Below are 16,674 nucleotides of genomic sequence, written 5' to 3' on the forward strand. Positions count from 1 at the left end.
TCGTCCTCATCAGGGGTGTTACAAATTTCTTGTTACAATTTCAAAGGATCTGTGCCATTACAAAGTAAGTATGGCAGCACCTTTACTTTCTTAGATGTTTGTGAAGGTTTACATGTCATTTAAAACTTCACAAGGATGATTTGGGAATGCAAGTGTTATACAAAGAACGTTTGATAGCTTTGGGTCTGTAGTAGCTGGAATTTAGAAGGGCAAGGGGGATCTGATTGAAACCTTTTGAATGTTGAAAGGCCTAGACAGAGTAGATGTGGAAAGGATATTTTGAATAGTGGGGAAGTCTCAGAAGAGAGGGCACAGGATAGAGGGGCGTGAATTTAAATCAAAGGTGGCATGTGACAAGTGAGACCAGTTGATCACCTTTTACCTCTTCCACCTATCCCTTCCCAGACTGTAACTTCATTCCCCCTGTCTCTCACCACATCTGATTTCTCCTTCCCATCCCCTCTACCTTCTTATTCTGTCTTCTTCCTCTTTCCTTTACAATCCTGATGATGGTTCTTGCTCAATAAAGTCAACTGTATATCCCCCCCACCCCACAAAGATTTTCAAACACGAGGAAGTCTGCAGATGCTGGAAATTCAAGCAACACACACAAAATGCTGGTGGAACGCAGCAGGCCAGGCAGCATCTATCGGAAGAAGCACTGTCGACATTTCAGGCTGAGACCCTTCATTAGGACTAACTGAAAGAAGAGATAGTAAGAGATTTGAAAGTAGGAGGGGGAGGGGAAATCCGAAATGATAGGGGAAGACAGAAGGGGGTGCAGTGAAGCTAAGAGCTGGAAAGGTGATTGGCAAAATGGATTCAGAGCTGGAGAAGGGAAAGGATTATGGGATGGGAGGCCTAGGGAGAAAGAAAGAGGGAGGGGAGCAGCAGAGGGAGATGGAGAACAGGCAAAGTGTGATGGGCAGAGAGAGAGAAAAAAAGGGGGGGAAATAAATAAATCAGGGATGGGGTAATAAGGGGAGGAGGGGCATTAACAGAAATGAGAGAAATCAATGTTGAAAGGTGAAAAGTTTAAGGAGAGATATTGTCTTTATGTTGGTTCTTTTTCTGCAGCCTCCCCAGTGGTCCACTGGGTCGATAGCTGTGAAATCACTGGTCACCTATATTATGGAGCTATAGCTGTCCTGGGGATACTGAGACCTGTCACGCTGGTTCCACAGTAGAATTTACACAATGCTGACAAAATCCCATTCAGGTTCTAATTATCCCGTTCAATATGGGACTCTCGGCATCTCTTGAAGCACTGAAATACGTGGAAACTTCAAGTTCTGGACCCTGAATCACCCCTGACATTAACTCTTATTCCTCTGGTGGCCGTACCTCTGTGGCTCAGATCCTGATCTGTTGGAATTCCTTCTCTACAGCTCTCTGGCCCTCTCTTTCATTCTCACTCAAAAGGCTTGTTAAATCCCACCAATTGCTGAGGTTTTTGGTCACATGTACCTTCTGTCTCTACATGTGACTCAATTTCAAATGTTAGACAATGCTGCTGTGCATGGCCTTTGGCCCTATCAATCAACTTGAAGCTGCTGTGGAAGTGAAATTTGTTGTTGTTTTATTACAATAGATTGCTCAATAGACTTTATAAAATCTAACTGTTTGTATTCACTTCCAGATTATTTTAACTAACATAATTTGGAATAGTTGTGCTGGGTTTTTAAGCAGTATTTCATACATTAAAATGCAAAATATTGCATAATTTTGAGAGCAATTTACAAGTTTAATCAAAACATACACAGAATGCTGGAGGAACTCAGCAGGTCAGGCAGCATCTAGGGAGAGGAATAAAGAGTTGACATGTCTGGCTGATACTCTTCATTGGTCTCAACCTGAAATGTTGAATCTTTATTCCTCTCCGTAGATGCTGCCTGACTTGCTGAGTTCCTCCAGCATTTTCTGTGTGTTACTCTGCATTTGCACCATCTGAAGAATCTCTTGTGGTCAAGTCAAAATACTATTGGATGCTTGGGTGAATTTTGGAATCTTTTGTAGGGTCTGCAACAGTTGTACTGATTCACCTGTGAATTTACAACAGGCAGTAGATGCTGGAAGCTGGAGCAATAAGCTGTTTACTGGAGGCACACAGTGGGTTCAGCTGCATTTGTGGTGTGGAAAGATGCCGTCGACATTTCATGTTGAGACGTTGCACAAGGACCGATCTGTCTGGGTTGTGGGTTCTGCTTCGTAACAGCCTGTCTTGAAAAATAGAAAATCCAATGTTAGGAATTGAGTGGTAAGAGGAAGCAGCAAAGATGATGATATTTCTCTCCAGAAAACACCGGTGATAGTTTTTTATGTGGGTGCTGGAATAGTGCAGCAGGGACTCCACAGTGGTGGGTGTTGGTGCTGAGAGTGTTAGATAGGATTAGATCTTTCTGTATTTGTCTGGGGGAAACTGTCAATGTCCATGACTGTAGACTAATGGTATAGTGGGTATTGACTGAGCTGGAAGTAGGGCACAGGGGTGGAGGATTGTGATTGGTTGCTTCAGTAATTGAAAGTGAGGTTCCACCAGGAATTAAAGATTTCCTTTATTTGACACACGTTCATCAAAACATTAAAAACATACAGAGAAATATGTGATTTGCAGCAGTGAACAAGACAGTCCAAGGATTGTGCTGTGGGCACTCCACGAGTGTCATGATTCTGGAACCAAAGTAGCATCCACGCTCCTCACTAAATCTGACACGTGGGAGAAAACAGTTATGTCTTGTAACACTGAAACATAAAAACATTTGAAAGGAAACTCAGAAGTTTTTGCATTAAGTGAGGCATTCAGTCATGACCTGGTGGTGTGTTGATGTACGCCATTCATGTACTTTTATATATAACCTGAATATCAATTACTTAATGAAACAAGAAATGCTTAATCAAACATATATTTACAATATTACTCAAATATTACTGAAATATTAAATACACAACACTCCTCCCTGCTTAGCTACAAACTCCAACTCGATATGGAGTGAACCTCAACATACACATATATATATATATACTGTATATTTACTTACTGCCGCTGGCACTTAGGGCTCTCCGGGTCATTGAGGCTTGCAAGCCTCCTAACTCTGACTACTATAGAAACATCCACAGCTTGTCATGGGAGATTTTAACATGCAAGTCGATTGGGAAAATCAGGTTGGTAATGGATCTCAAGAGAGTGAGAGAATTATGAAAGCAAGCTGGAAACTATTATCAGAGAAGATACTAAAAGCTTTTTTATGTATATAAAGGGTAAAAAGAGCGACGAGGGTAGATATAGGAGCAATACAAAATGAAGCTGGAGATATTGTAATGAGAGATGTAGAGATGGCAGAGGAACTGAATGCATATTTTGCATCAGTCTTCAGAGTGGAAGAGGTCTGCAGTATAATGAACATTCAAGAGTGTCAGGGAAGTGAAGTTTGTGCAATGAAAAATACGATTGAGAAGGTGCTCAGCAAGCTTAATGGTCTGAAGGTGGATAAATCTCCTGGAGCTGATGGAATGCACCCTTAGGTTCTGAAGGAAGTAGCTGAAGAGATTGCAGAGGCATTAACGGTGATCTTTCAAGAATCAATAGACTCTGGCATTGTACCGGATAATTGGAAAATTGCAAATATTACTCCACTATTTAAGAAGGGTGAGAGGCAGCAGAAAGGAAACTATAGACCTGTCAGCCTGACATCAGTGGTTAGGAAGTTGTTGGAATCAATTGTTAGGGATGAGATAACAGAGTACCTGCAGGCACATGACAAGAAGTGCCAAAGCCAGCATGGTTTCCTGAAAGGAAAATGCTGCCTGACAAACCAACTGCAATTCTTTGAGGAAATTACAAATAGGGTAGACAATGGAGATGTAGTAGACGTGGTGTACTTGGATTTTCAGAAGGTGTTTGGCAAGATGCTGCACATGAGGCTGCTTATTAAGATAAGAGCCCATGGAATTACAGGGAAGTTACTAGCATGAGTGGAGAGTCGGCAGAAAAGAGAGAGGGAATAAAGGGATCCTATTCTGGCTGGCTGCCAGTTTGCCAGTGGAGTTTCATAAGGTCACTGTTTGGATCACTGCTTTTTATGATGTATGTCAATGATTTGGACTATGGGATTAATAGATTTGTGATTAAATTTGCCGATGATACTAAGGTAGGTGGAGGAGTGGGTATTTTGAGGAAACAGAAGACTTAGATAGTTTAGGGGAATGGGCAAAGAAGTGGCAAATGAAATACAATGTTGGAAAGTGTATGGTCATGGACTTCGGTGGAAGAAATAAATAGGCAGATTATTATTTAGATGGGGAGAAAATTCAAATTGCAGAGATGCAAAGGGTCTTGGGAGTTCTTGTGCAGGATACCCTAAAGGTTAACCTCCACGTTGTGTCAGTTGTGAAGAAGGCCAATGTAATGTTGGCATTCATTTCTAGAGGTATAGAATATAAGAGCAGAGATGTGATGTTGAGGCTCTGTAAGGCACTCGTGAGACCACATGGAGTACTGTGTGCAGTTTTGGGCTCCTTATTTTAAAAAGGTTATACTAACAATGGAGAGGGTTTAGAGAAGATTTACAAGAATGATTCCAGGAATGAAAGATTTACTGTATGAGGAATGTCGGACTGCTCTTGGGCTGTATTCCCTGCTGTTCAGGAGAATGAGGGCGGATCTCAATGAGGCATTCCAGATGTTGAAAGGCCTGAACAGATTAGATATGGCAATGTTATTTCCCATGGTAGGGGATTCTAGGACAAGAGAGCACGACTTCAAGATTGAAGGAGATCTGGAGAAATTACTTTAGTCAGAGGATGGTAAATCTGTGGAATTTGCCACTGTTGCCACGAGTGGCTGTGGAGGACAAGTCATTGAGTGTATTTAAGGCAGAGATAGATAGGTTCTTGATTAGCCAGGGTATCGTAGAGTATAGGGTGAAGGCAGGGGAGTGGGGACGACTGGATGAATTGGATCAGCTCAGATTGAATGGCAGAGCAGACTCAATGGGCTGAATGACTTACTTCTGCCCCTATATCGTATGGTCTTATGGTTTCCTTCAGGGAAATCCTGTCTGACAACCCTGTTGGAATTCTTTGATGAGATTACAAGTAGGATAGACAAACGGAATGCAGTAGATATTGTACATTTGGACTTTCAGCAAGCCTTTGACAGGGTGCCACACATGAGGCTACTTACCAAGTTAAGAACCTGTGGTATTACCAGAAAGTTACAAACATGGTTAGAATATTGGCTGATCGGTGGGAGACAGCAAGTGAGAATAAAAGGATCCTTTTCTGGTTGGCTGTCAGTGACTAGTGGTGTTCTGCAGGGGTTGGTGTTGGGACCACTTCTTTTTATGTTGTATATAAATGATTTAGATGATGGAATAGATGGCTTTGTTGCCAAGTTTGCAGATGATACGAAGATTGGTGGAGGGGCAGGTAGTGTTGAAGAAACAGGTTGGATGCAGAAGGACAGACAGATTAGGAGAATGGGCAAGAAATGAAATACAATGTTGAGAACTGCATAGTAGTTGAAATAAATGTGAGGACTATTTTCTAAGTGGAGAGAAAATCCAAAACTCTGGCAAGCAAAGGGACTTGGGAGTCCTTGTGCAGAACCCCCTCAAGGTTAACTTGCAGGTCGAATTTGTGGTGAGGAAGGCAAATGCCATGTTAATATTCATTTCAAGAAGTCTGGAATACAAGAGCGGGGATGTGATGCTGAAGCTTTATAAGGCACCGGTGAGGCCTCACCTTGAGAATTGTGAACAGTTTTGTGCCCCTCATCTTAGAAAAGATGTGCTGGCATTGGAGAAGGTCCAGAGGAGATTCACAAGGATGATTCCAGGAATGGAAGGATTATCATATAAGGAACGTTTGATTTCTCTGGGACTGTACTCACTGGAATTCAGAGGGATGAGGGGGGAATCTCACTGAAATCTTTTGAATGTTGAAAAGCCTAGACAGAGGAGATGTGGAAGGGATGTTTCCCATGGTGGGAGATTCTAGGACAAGAGAGCACAGCCTCTGGATAGAGGCACACCCTTTCAAAACAGAGATGTGGAAAAATTTCTTTAGCCAAAGAGAGGTGAATTTGTGTTATTTGTTGTCACATGCAGCTGTGCAGGCCAGATCGTTGGGTGTATTTAAGGCAGAGATTGATAGAATCTTGATTGGACATGGAATCAAAGGTTATTGGGAGAAGGCCGGGAACTAGAGTTGAGGAGGGGAATGAAAAGGATCAGCCATGATTGAGTGGCTGAGTAGGCTCGATGGGCCAGATGGCCTAATTCTGCTGCTATGTCTTATGGTTTTATCTATAATGTGTAAATATATCTATAATGTGTAAAGTATATCTATAATGTATAATTTTTATCTATAATGTATAATTGCAAGAGAATGTTACCTTAAATTCTGTATTATATTCTAATGTGTGTCCTCTGAACGATACTTACAGCCACATTTTGGCCATTTATCCACTTGTTTCTCTGTTATTTCACTCATCTCATTGGTTTTCAGTTACAGACACTAATGAGAGATTTTGAATGAATTAACCTGGACTAAACTTGGGCTTCCACTTTTATTTGTGAATCACATGACATGGAAGTGAAGAGATTGGAAAAAAAATATACCTTTGAAAAGCTGTCATGTAATGTATCGAAACAGTGCAAAGAAACAGAGCTCCAAGGAGTATCCAACGGATCGGAGTCCAAACTTCGTGAATTATCAACTCATAGTTCCTAACGGTTCAAGGAGATATCATTAGTCACAGACAAAGTAATCAGTACATGACACCGAGAAATACATTTTATCTAAGTGCACATTATCAGTGACACCGAGAAATGCATATTATTAAATGCAATTCATCGAAATGCATTTTATCAGCAAGTGGCATTGCATTTTATTGAAACAATTGAAAGAACCAGACCTCTGAAGAGTACTCATTGGATCACAGTCGATATATGGTGAATTTTCAGCTCATGGTCACTGATGTACAAAGAACAACACACAAAGAATTAACAACACACAAAGAATTCAGTAACAGACACTAGGAAATGCCATTACACATGAAATTATCATTCAATGTGATGTAGTTTTGTAGCGTGGAATATAGTTCAGTCTAATAGTAGAGTGCTGATTCTCCAAGTTATGCTCACGTCTTGGCACAGGCAGCAATCCAGAGATTACTACCCTGGAGGTCCTGCTTTTCACCTGTCTACCTAACTCCCTAAATTCTGTCTTCAGGACCTCCTCCCTGTTCCTCCCTATGTCATTTGTACCACAACTTCCCCATTTAGAATATTGTGGGTCTGATCCGAGTCGTCCCTGACCCTGGCAACTGGAAGGCACAATCCATCTGGGTGTCCTTTTTATGTCTGCGGAATCTCCTGTGTGCTCCTCTGTCTATGGAATTCCCTATCACTACTACACTCCTCTCCTTTACATTTGACCTACCAAGGTGCAACACTTCACAGTTGGCCCGGTTAAACTCCATCTGCCAGTTGCCCGCTCATATCTGCAACTGAAAGCATTCATGGACTTCCGGCTTCTTCCTGCTACAGATGATAATCAGCTCTTTGGTTTTCTGTAGCCCTGGCATCACTTAACCAGACTTTCATTCACACTTCTGCGAGCCAATTGGTCATCACTTTTGATCTGGCCAACATCCAGCTGTGAATTCTGTAAGCTTATAAATGGTAGTGGAGCTGTACTTAGCCTCACTCTCATAAGTATAAAGTGAGTAGAGCTGGGGATAAGCATCCTCAGACAAGGGGAAATCTACAAGAGTTGATCAACCTTCCACCAACTTGCAGGACTTCGGGATGTGGGAAGCAACCGGAGCACATAGGGTGAAGACAAGGAAGACTCCACACAGAAAGCACCGGAGATCAGGAGTAGATCCAGGTTAGTGGAGCTGTCAGTCCACAACTGTACGAGCTGCTCCATTGTGCTGCTCCCAGCACCTGGAGTCCTGTGGCATAATTGTGATGGTGTGAAGGAATCTTAGTCTGCATGGGCCATTTGAGTTGAAGGGCAGGTTTCCTTGTCATATTAACCTCTGATACTATGATATCCCCAACTGAGACATTATTTTCATCCAACCTCTATGCTGATCAAATTAAATGAAATATATGATGTCGATTAATGATACTTGCATCACAGCAGAATTATCAAACTGTGATCTTAATCAGACAACAGTTATTAATTTGAAGATGACAGTTGAAATCTCACCTTTTGCTGTCAGTAGAATCTTCTGGTGTTTTTATCGTTGCTGGGGAGAGATGTTAAAATAGACACATTAACCCAATTTATAAACAATTACAGCACAAAATAACTTCAATTTTTGTCAGCCTATGGGTTGGGCATTGTGGTGGAGCAGCAGAACATTCAGATCTATTTACGGCATGTGCCGTGCATCGAAACAGACGGTGAATTGCATCGTTTGCGGTAACAAGCAGCACACCACAGGATAGGCTGAGAGCCAGGCCACAGGGGTTGCCACACATTCTTGCTCTAATACATCACGCCCACAATGTTCAGCAGAACAACACAGGACATAACAAGCAAACAAGCAGCTCATAAAGCAAGTCAGAAACACACAACATCAACAGTAATATTATTTTGTGCCGGAGCAGTGTGAAACTCTGAATCACTTATTATTTCTGCTTCTTCGCTCCTTAAGTCAACTTATTGAGTTCAGGAAGCAGACTGTGATACAACACGGAGACAGACACCTCGGCACACAGTCTGGTCCTATTTAATTCTCTCTCACTTTTCCATCAATTCACTTCAAATTCTTACAAGGGGAATTTTACAAGAGCCAATTAACCTTCCACCTACTCCTATGTGTTTGGGATACTGGAGCAATTGGAGGAAATAAGGTGAAGGCAAGGAAAGCTCCACACAGAAAGCAACAGAGATCAGGATTAAATCCAGGTTGATGGAACTGTGAGTTCACAGTTTATGAGTTGCACCATAACAGGTTCTGAGCATATACTACCAGGCTCTAGGACAGCATTTATTCTGCTATTATCAAACTCTTAAGTGGACCTCGTGTATACTAAATAATGAACTCTTGATCTCTCAGTCCACCTCATCATGGCCCTTGTAATCTATCCTGACTGCATTTTCTCTGTGATTAACACTACTCTGTTTTCTTTTACAACCTTGACGTGCTTACGTCTGGAATGATCTGCCTGGATGGTGCATAAACAATGTTTTTCACTGTCTCGATACATGTGACAATAATAAACCAATAATGTTAATAAACCAATATCAATCTCAAGAGTCAAAGATGCAAAGATCAATAAAAAGACCAAAAAGATTCTGCAGGCACTGGAAGTATTTAGTAATGCACACAATATGGTTGAGGATCTTGGCAGATCCCTCCATGGAGGGAAATAAACAGTTGATGTTTCATGCTAATACCCTTCACCCGTCCCAATGAGGCATCTTGTCTGGAAACGTTGACATTTATTCCTGTCCATAGCTGCTGCCTGACCTGCTGAGTTCCTTCAGCATTTTGTGTGTGAAGATGAGGAAGAAGATAGAGCTCAACCTAAAAGTGGTGAGCAGTCTGGACACAAAATAGGGAAAACTGTGAAATATGAGGAGAAGGAAGATGCATAGAAATAGAATGGAGGAAGATATAAGACTGTGAGACAATAGGAACACAATTATGCCATTTGCTCCATCAAGTCTTCTCCACCACGCTATCACGATTATTACCCTTCCCAACCCCATACTCCTGCTTTCTCCCCATAACCTTTGACAACCAAGAACCTCCACTTTAAATATATCCAATGATTTGGCCTCCATTGTCTTCTGAAACAAAGTATTCCAACTGGCTAAAGAAATTCCTCCTCATCGCTATTCCAAAGGGAAGTCCCTTTATGGAGTAGAAAGCCTGTAAAGACTGAAGATTTGCATGTTTGTAAGCACTAAACCACAGAAATTTTAGGTTGATTCGTACCTTCAAAAATCTCCAGGATTTTAATCTGCACAATCTCAAAGTAAACCGTGCGTGTTACCCCACACCAGTACTCTCCTTTATCTCCTTCGTTGGTCTGCTTTATGGTGACAGCAAAATCAGTGGAATTGTTTACGATGATTGTTAGGTTTCTGCTGCTGTATTCAGAGCTAGCTATCACACTGCACCTATTCACAGAGGTTACTTTACACAGGAAATTCTCATATGATTTAAATTGCTGCTCATAGTGGCAGTGTAGGCTGGTGGCAGTTTGCATCACACCCTTCACCGTGGTATTGTCTGCTGTCCATGAACCTGCTGGTAAATGAGAAAAGGAAGAAATGAGAGGTCTACAGTATTGGGAATCGTGCTTCAGTGCTGCATTTAGCTGGGGCTGTGTGAAAGGACTACTGACCATGAATGGGAGGGAGCCCAGCAGAATAGGCCTTGCCAAGTCTAAGAGATAATACAAGAAGTTACGAAGGCTAAAGGAAAGCATGAAATTGCTGTAGCAGACAAGCTGAAGGAGAGTCTCAAGGGAATCTACAGGTATGCTGAGATCAAAAGAATTGCAAGGGACAAAATTGGTCCTCTGGAAGACCAGAATGTTAATCCATGTGTGGAGTCAAAACAGATGGGGGAGATTTTAAATGCATTCTTTGCACCTGTATATTCTTGCGAGACAGATACAGAGTTTATAGATGCGAGGCAAAGCAGTATCAACTTCATAGACCCCGTACAGATTACAGAGGAGGAGGTGTTTGCTACTCTTTGGCAAATCAGGGTGGATAATTCTCCACAGCCTGACAGAGTGTTCCCTCGGAGCCTGTGGGAGGGAAATGCAGAAATTGCCAGGGCCCCAGCAGAGATATTCAAAACATCTTTAGTGCCAGGATAGTTACAATAGGATTGAGGGATAGCCGATGTTGTTCCACTATTTAAAAAAGACTTTAAACAGAAACCGGGAAATTATAGGCCGGTGAGCCTGATGTCAGTTGTGGCGAAGTTATTGGGAGGTATTCTCAGAGACCAGATATATAAGTATTTGTAGAGACATGGACTGGTTAATGATAGTCAGCATGGCTTAGTGCGTGGTAGATCATGTCTAACCAATCTTACAGAATTTTTTGAGGAAGATAGCAGGAATTTGGATGAAGGCAAGTCAGTAGATGTTATCTACATGGACTTTAGTAAGGCATTTGTTAAGGTCCTGCATGGGTAGCTGGTGAAGAAGGTCCAGTTGCTTGGCATGCTGGGATTGCCCTAGAATGGTAGGGCACTGTGGAGTGTGGTAGACAAAGTGATCTGGGAATACAAGTTCATAATTCATTGAAAGTTGTGTCACAGTTAGATAGGATTGTAAAGAAAGCTTTTGACACTTTGCCCTTCAGGAATCAAAGTACTGAGTCCCCAACATGGGATGTTGTGTTAAAGATGTATAAGATATTGGTGAGGCCGAATTTGGAGTATTGTGTGCAGTTTTGGTCCTCTACCTGCAGGAAAGTTATAAATAAGGTTGAAAGAGTGCAGAGAAAATTTACAAGGATCTTGCTGGGTCTGGAGGACCTGAGTTATAAGGGAAGATTGAATAGGTTAGCCTTGTATTTTTTAAGAATGTAGAAGATTAAGAGGAGATTTGAAAGGGGTACAGAAAATTAGGAGGGGTATAGATAGGGTAAATGCAAGTAAGCTTGTTCCACTGAGGTTGTGTGGGACTACAACCAGGGGTTAAGAGTGAAAGGTGAGAACTTTAAGGGACACATGAGGGGAATCTTCTTCACTCAGAGGGTCGTGAGAGTGTGGAATGAGCAGCCAGCACAAGCAGTCTATGTGATTTCAATACTTAAGAGAAGTTTGAATAGGTACATGGATAGTAGCGATATGGAGGACTATGATCCCGGTGCAGGTTGCTGAAGGTGGGCAGATTAAATGGTTTTGGCATCATCTAGATGGATCAAAGGGCCTGTTTCTGTGCTGTACTTCTCTATGACTCTATCATGTACAGTACTGTGAAAAGACTCGGGCACATGTAAAAAAATTCTGTAAAGCGAAAATATTTTAAAAATAATGAAATGAAAGTATTATGAATATCAAAAAAATGATGAAAAGCTAAATCAAATCAATATTTGGTGTGATCACACTTTGCCTTTAAAGCTACATCTGCAGCTTTATAAGGAAATTGACTGGTGGGTTCTTCCAAGGATCTTGGAGAACTTGCCACAGTTCTTCTGAAAGACTTTGACTGTCTCAGTTGCTTCAGTCTCTCTAGGTTATCCCAGACGGCCTTAATCATGTTGAGATCAGGGCTCTTTGGAGGCCATATCATCAGTTGCAGATCTCCTTGTTCTTATTTTTTGCTGAAGGTAGTTCTTTATGACCTTAGCCATGTGTTTGGGGTCATTGGCATGCTGCAGAATGAAGTTGGGACTGATCAGACACCTCCCTGATGGATGAGAAGTTGCTTGTACTTCTCAACATTGAAGATTCCAGTAATTCTAACCAGACCATCAAATCTATTTGCAGAAATGCCGCTGCAATCCTGCAGGGGACCCCTGCCATGCTTCACTGTTGGCTGCAGACACTCATCCATGTCACACTCGCTAGCTCTTCTACAGACAAACTGCCTCCTGTCCGAGTCAAAAGGTTCGAATTCTGACTCACCGGTCCAGAGCGCTTGCTGCCATTGTTCAACACCCCAGTCTTTACGTCTGTAGATGAGTCTCTTGGCTTTGCTTCAACTTTGGAGGAATGCTTTTTGGCAGCAACTCTTCCATGAAGACCACTCCCGACAATATTACTTTGGACTATAGAGGGTTGTACTTGTTTTTGTACGTTCAGAGCTGATAGCATTTCTGATCATCTGCTTTGGAGAAACCTTACTGATGCAAGATATCGCACTGTGTCTTGTTGCTATTGACTTCTCTTGCCATGGTTTAAAAATTGATGATTTGAAGGTTAAACTGTGAGACCTGCCACACCCTCTCCTTTTAGTTTGTTTGTCCTTTGCCCAGTTTGATTCCTTCTACACCCGTTACTGTTTCAGTTAAATCAGTTTAGTTCATTCAACTCATTATGTCATTGGTCATTAGCAGGTGATTGTCATCGTTGTTTAATCATGCACTGGATGATATACTGTACTTACATGGTAATCAAGTTTTATTTGAAAAGTGGTCTATTACTTAATATATTACTTTCTTTAACAAAACCTAAAAATTTCTCTGTAACATTAAATTTTTTTGGGAGAATGAATGTTGGGAAATCTAAACTTGCTCTTTTCTACTGACACACTAATGCAAAAGACAAATATTAAACATCTAAAACAAACTTTATATGAAAAAATCTAGCAAGCCTAAGACTTTTGCACTGTACTGTATTGCGAAGAAAAAGGCTCTTTGGCCACTGTGTTCAGTCAGTGGGTGGGAGACTGATAGTTTCCCCATGAAATGCTCTCTTGGAAGAAGGTAGGAGAATGGGGTTCAGAGGAAAAGTAAATCAACTAGGATGGAATGGCAGAAAAGTTTTGATAAGTGAAATGTTCTAATTTTGCTTCTGTGTCTTATTCTGGGTCAGAATGAACCACAGGAAGAGCGAGGTCATGCTCTTTGGGAACGGGCCCAACCTTTCAATGATCCCCTTCGCCGTCAGACCGGACTACCTGAGCTGCTGAGTTCCTGCAGTATTTTGTGTTCATTGCAACCATTTAACTAATTTCTGTATCAGAAACTGTTCTCTTCCCTCTCATTCCTGATGCAGGGTCTGAATCTGACTTGCACCTTTCACATCTACAGTTGCAAAGTGACCTCCTCAGTCCTATTAGTGTTTCATGTCTTGTTTCAGTGTCTAGAATCTGTTGTCTCTTCTGTCTTCTCTGATAACTCTTTGGGAAGTGAAGGTTACATCATGATCAATATGTTCATTATGGAACTACAGTCCGGCTGGTACCCTGCCTTAAACCTAAGCCTTACCTGTGGAAACCTTTAGCATTACAATGTCTGATTCATGAATAGTCTGCCCATTGTCAGAATATCCACATGAGTATATCCCTGAATCGCTCTCCACAAGTTCTCTCATAGTTACAAAGACAGATCCATTCTGTCTTTTGATTGATGTTCTTCTATCGGCTTTATGGGTGACAGTTCCCACTATGATAGTGCAATGTCTTGAGGAGTATGCTTTACACCAGACTATGTTTCTCCATTCCGGCGCATGTGGACATTCCATTGTGACTGTTTCTCCCACTCCTGCTCGTATCACCATCTTGGAAACTTGCGCCAATGAATCTGTCAGTAAAATTTAAAGTCAAGATATTAATATTTATTTATTGATTTTGTTTTATTTACAGATATAGCACAGCAACAGGCCCTATTGGCCCAATGAGCCTGCGCAGCCCTATTGCACCCATATAACCAATTAACCGTCTAACTTGTATGCCTTTAGAATGTGGGACAAAACCAGAGCACGTGGAGGAAACACACACAGTCACAAGACGAATGAACAAGCTGCGTGCAGACAGTATCGGGAATTGAACCTGGATCGCTAGTGCTGTAATAGTGATACGTAGAATATAAAATACTACAGCACAGTAGAGAAAGCGGTGGATTTGACCCTGGATCACTAGCATTGTAATAGCATTACATAGAACACTACAGCAGCTTACAGATACTTTGGCCCATGATATTGAGTCAATATTTTAATCTACACTCAAATCAATCTAACCCTACACAGCTGTCTATTTTTTCCCCTATCATCTCTGTGTCTATCTAAGGGTCTCTTAAATGTCTCTTATGTACCTGCTCTACCATCAACCCTGGCAGGGCATTCCAACAATCACCCAATTTAAGTTTAGAAATAATCTACCCTTGACGTCCCCCCTCTTCCCTCCACCAATAACCTTACATTATGCCCCTTGTATTAGCCAATTCACATTGGAAAATGTCTCCAACTGTCCACTTGATTAATGCCTCTTATCATCTTGTACACCTCTATCATGTCACCTCTCATCTTCCTTCAGTCCAAAGTGAAGAGCCCCGACTCACTGGACCCACCTTTGTACAACTCGTCTAATCCTGGCAGGAGCCTGGTAAATCTCCAATAACCATGACACCTCCATGCGGATAATTCATAGAATCTGAGCAAAATATTTCCATAAACACGTTTCATGTAACTTAATCTCTGCTCACTTCTCCAGATCAACAGCTAATTATTATTACAACATAAAATGAAGCCATTTCAGCCCTTTGGGTCTATGCAGTTTCATTTCCTACCAGTCCTTACAAAGAGCTGCTATAGACTAGATGGATCAAATAGCCTCCCACCATACCGAACCCATTCTATACTCTCATTTTCTGATGTGATGGCCCTCAGTTCTTAACGGACTAGACAGTCATTACTGTGTTGCCTATTGTGGAAGTTTGCAATGCACAAATTGGCTGTTGGGTTTTCTGCATACCTTCGCACTTCAAAACTACTTCGTTGTTTGTGAAGTGTGCTGTGGAATTTTCACAGACCTGTGGATTAAGTACCATAGAAATAGGTCCTTCTGCTCACTGAGTCTGTGCAGACCATGAAATACTCACTTCCATGAATCCCTTTCTCTTCCCCTCAGGCTCCCATCAACACCCCCTAGATACCATGGAGAATTATCCGATCATGCTGTATATCTTTGGGATGTGGGACGGTGGGGTAATTCGAAAACCCGGAGGAAACTCACACAGGGAGACATACCACACCAAAGAACTGGAGGACAGATTAGTCCAAAAGCAAACCCTCTGTGCTGCACGTACTCCATAGAATTTCTTTATGAATCCACCCCTCCACTACCTTTGTCTCAGCTCACTATACCTCGTACTGAAAAGTAAAATTGATTGTCACCTTTCCTGATCCCTGTTGCTTATTCTCAGCAGTAGTGTTTCACCCCATGTCTGGATATCAATGACAATTTTTAAGGTTATATATAACTAGATACTATAGGTCAATATACGTGAAAAGATATTCTTACTTGAAATCACAGAGATCAATAGCAGAGCAGCAAACAGCATTGTTCCAGTGACGGTCCTCTGTTTCCAGTGACTGCGTCTACAATATACATTTCTTCCTCTTTTTTTAAAAGATCTGTCATGGCTTGCATCATTTCCTCTTAAATTAACAAATGTCTTTGCAATGTCAAACAAAAAATGGGACATTAACAAATGTCTTTTTTCTCATGTTACTGTGTATATTGTTAATAGTTTCCAGTTTGGGGAAACTGGAAGATGACTCTTAATTGAATATAACTGCACACAGAGACGAGAACAGCTGCTAAAAAAGTAGCATTACCTTCAGGTTGGAGGCTACCCAGACGGTATATAACCTGAGTTTGGATTCATCTTGACGGTAGAGGAGGCCATGGATAGACATATCAGAATGGGAATGGGATGTGGAATTAAGATGTGTGGCCCGACTCAGACTGGGAAACCGTTTTGCTGAACACCTACGCTCCGTCCGCCAGAGAAAGCAGGATCTCCCAGTGGCCACACATTTTAATTCCACGTCCCATTCCCATTCTGATATGTCTATTCATGGCCTCCTCTACTGCCAAGATAAAGCCACACTCAGGTTGGAGGAACAACACCTTATATAGCAGCTGGGTAGCCTCCAAACTGATGGCATGAACATTGACTTCTCTAACTTCTGCCAATGTCCCTCCTCCCCTTCTTACCCCATCCCTGATATATTTA

At 41.7% G+C, this 16,674-nt stretch overlaps 1 protein-coding gene across 2 annotated transcripts; it reads right to left on the reverse strand.

Moving 5' to 3' along the window:
• Positions 1–1,896: 1,896 nt before the first annotated feature.
• LOC132381275 (polymeric immunoglobulin receptor-like) lies at positions 1,897–16,036 on the reverse strand. 2 transcript variants are annotated; one of them, XM_059950656.1, is made up of 6 exons: positions 15,957–16,036; positions 13,924–14,238; positions 9,962–10,276; positions 8,221–8,260; positions 6,621–6,728; positions 1,897–2,216 (listed from the first exon to the last, which is right to left on the reverse strand). In XM_059950656.1, exons 1-6 carry the CDS (start codon positions 15,994–15,996, stop codon positions 2,051–2,053), a joined length of 984 nt encoding a protein of 327 aa, XP_059806639.1. In that variant the 5' UTR covers positions 15,997–16,036; the 3' UTR covers positions 1,897–2,050. The 2 variants fall into 2 exon arrangements, with proteins under 2 accessions (XP_059806639.1, XP_059806640.1); XM_059950657.1 differs by having other exon boundaries at positions 1,897–2,220.
• Positions 16,037–16,674: the final 638 nt, after the last annotated feature.

The sequence above is a fragment of the Hypanus sabinus genome, chromosome 25, assembly GCF_030144855.1.
Source record: "Hypanus sabinus isolate sHypSab1 chromosome 25, sHypSab1.hap1, whole genome shotgun sequence".
NCBI lineage: Eukaryota > Metazoa > Chordata > Chondrichthyes > Myliobatiformes > Dasyatidae > Hypanus > Hypanus sabinus.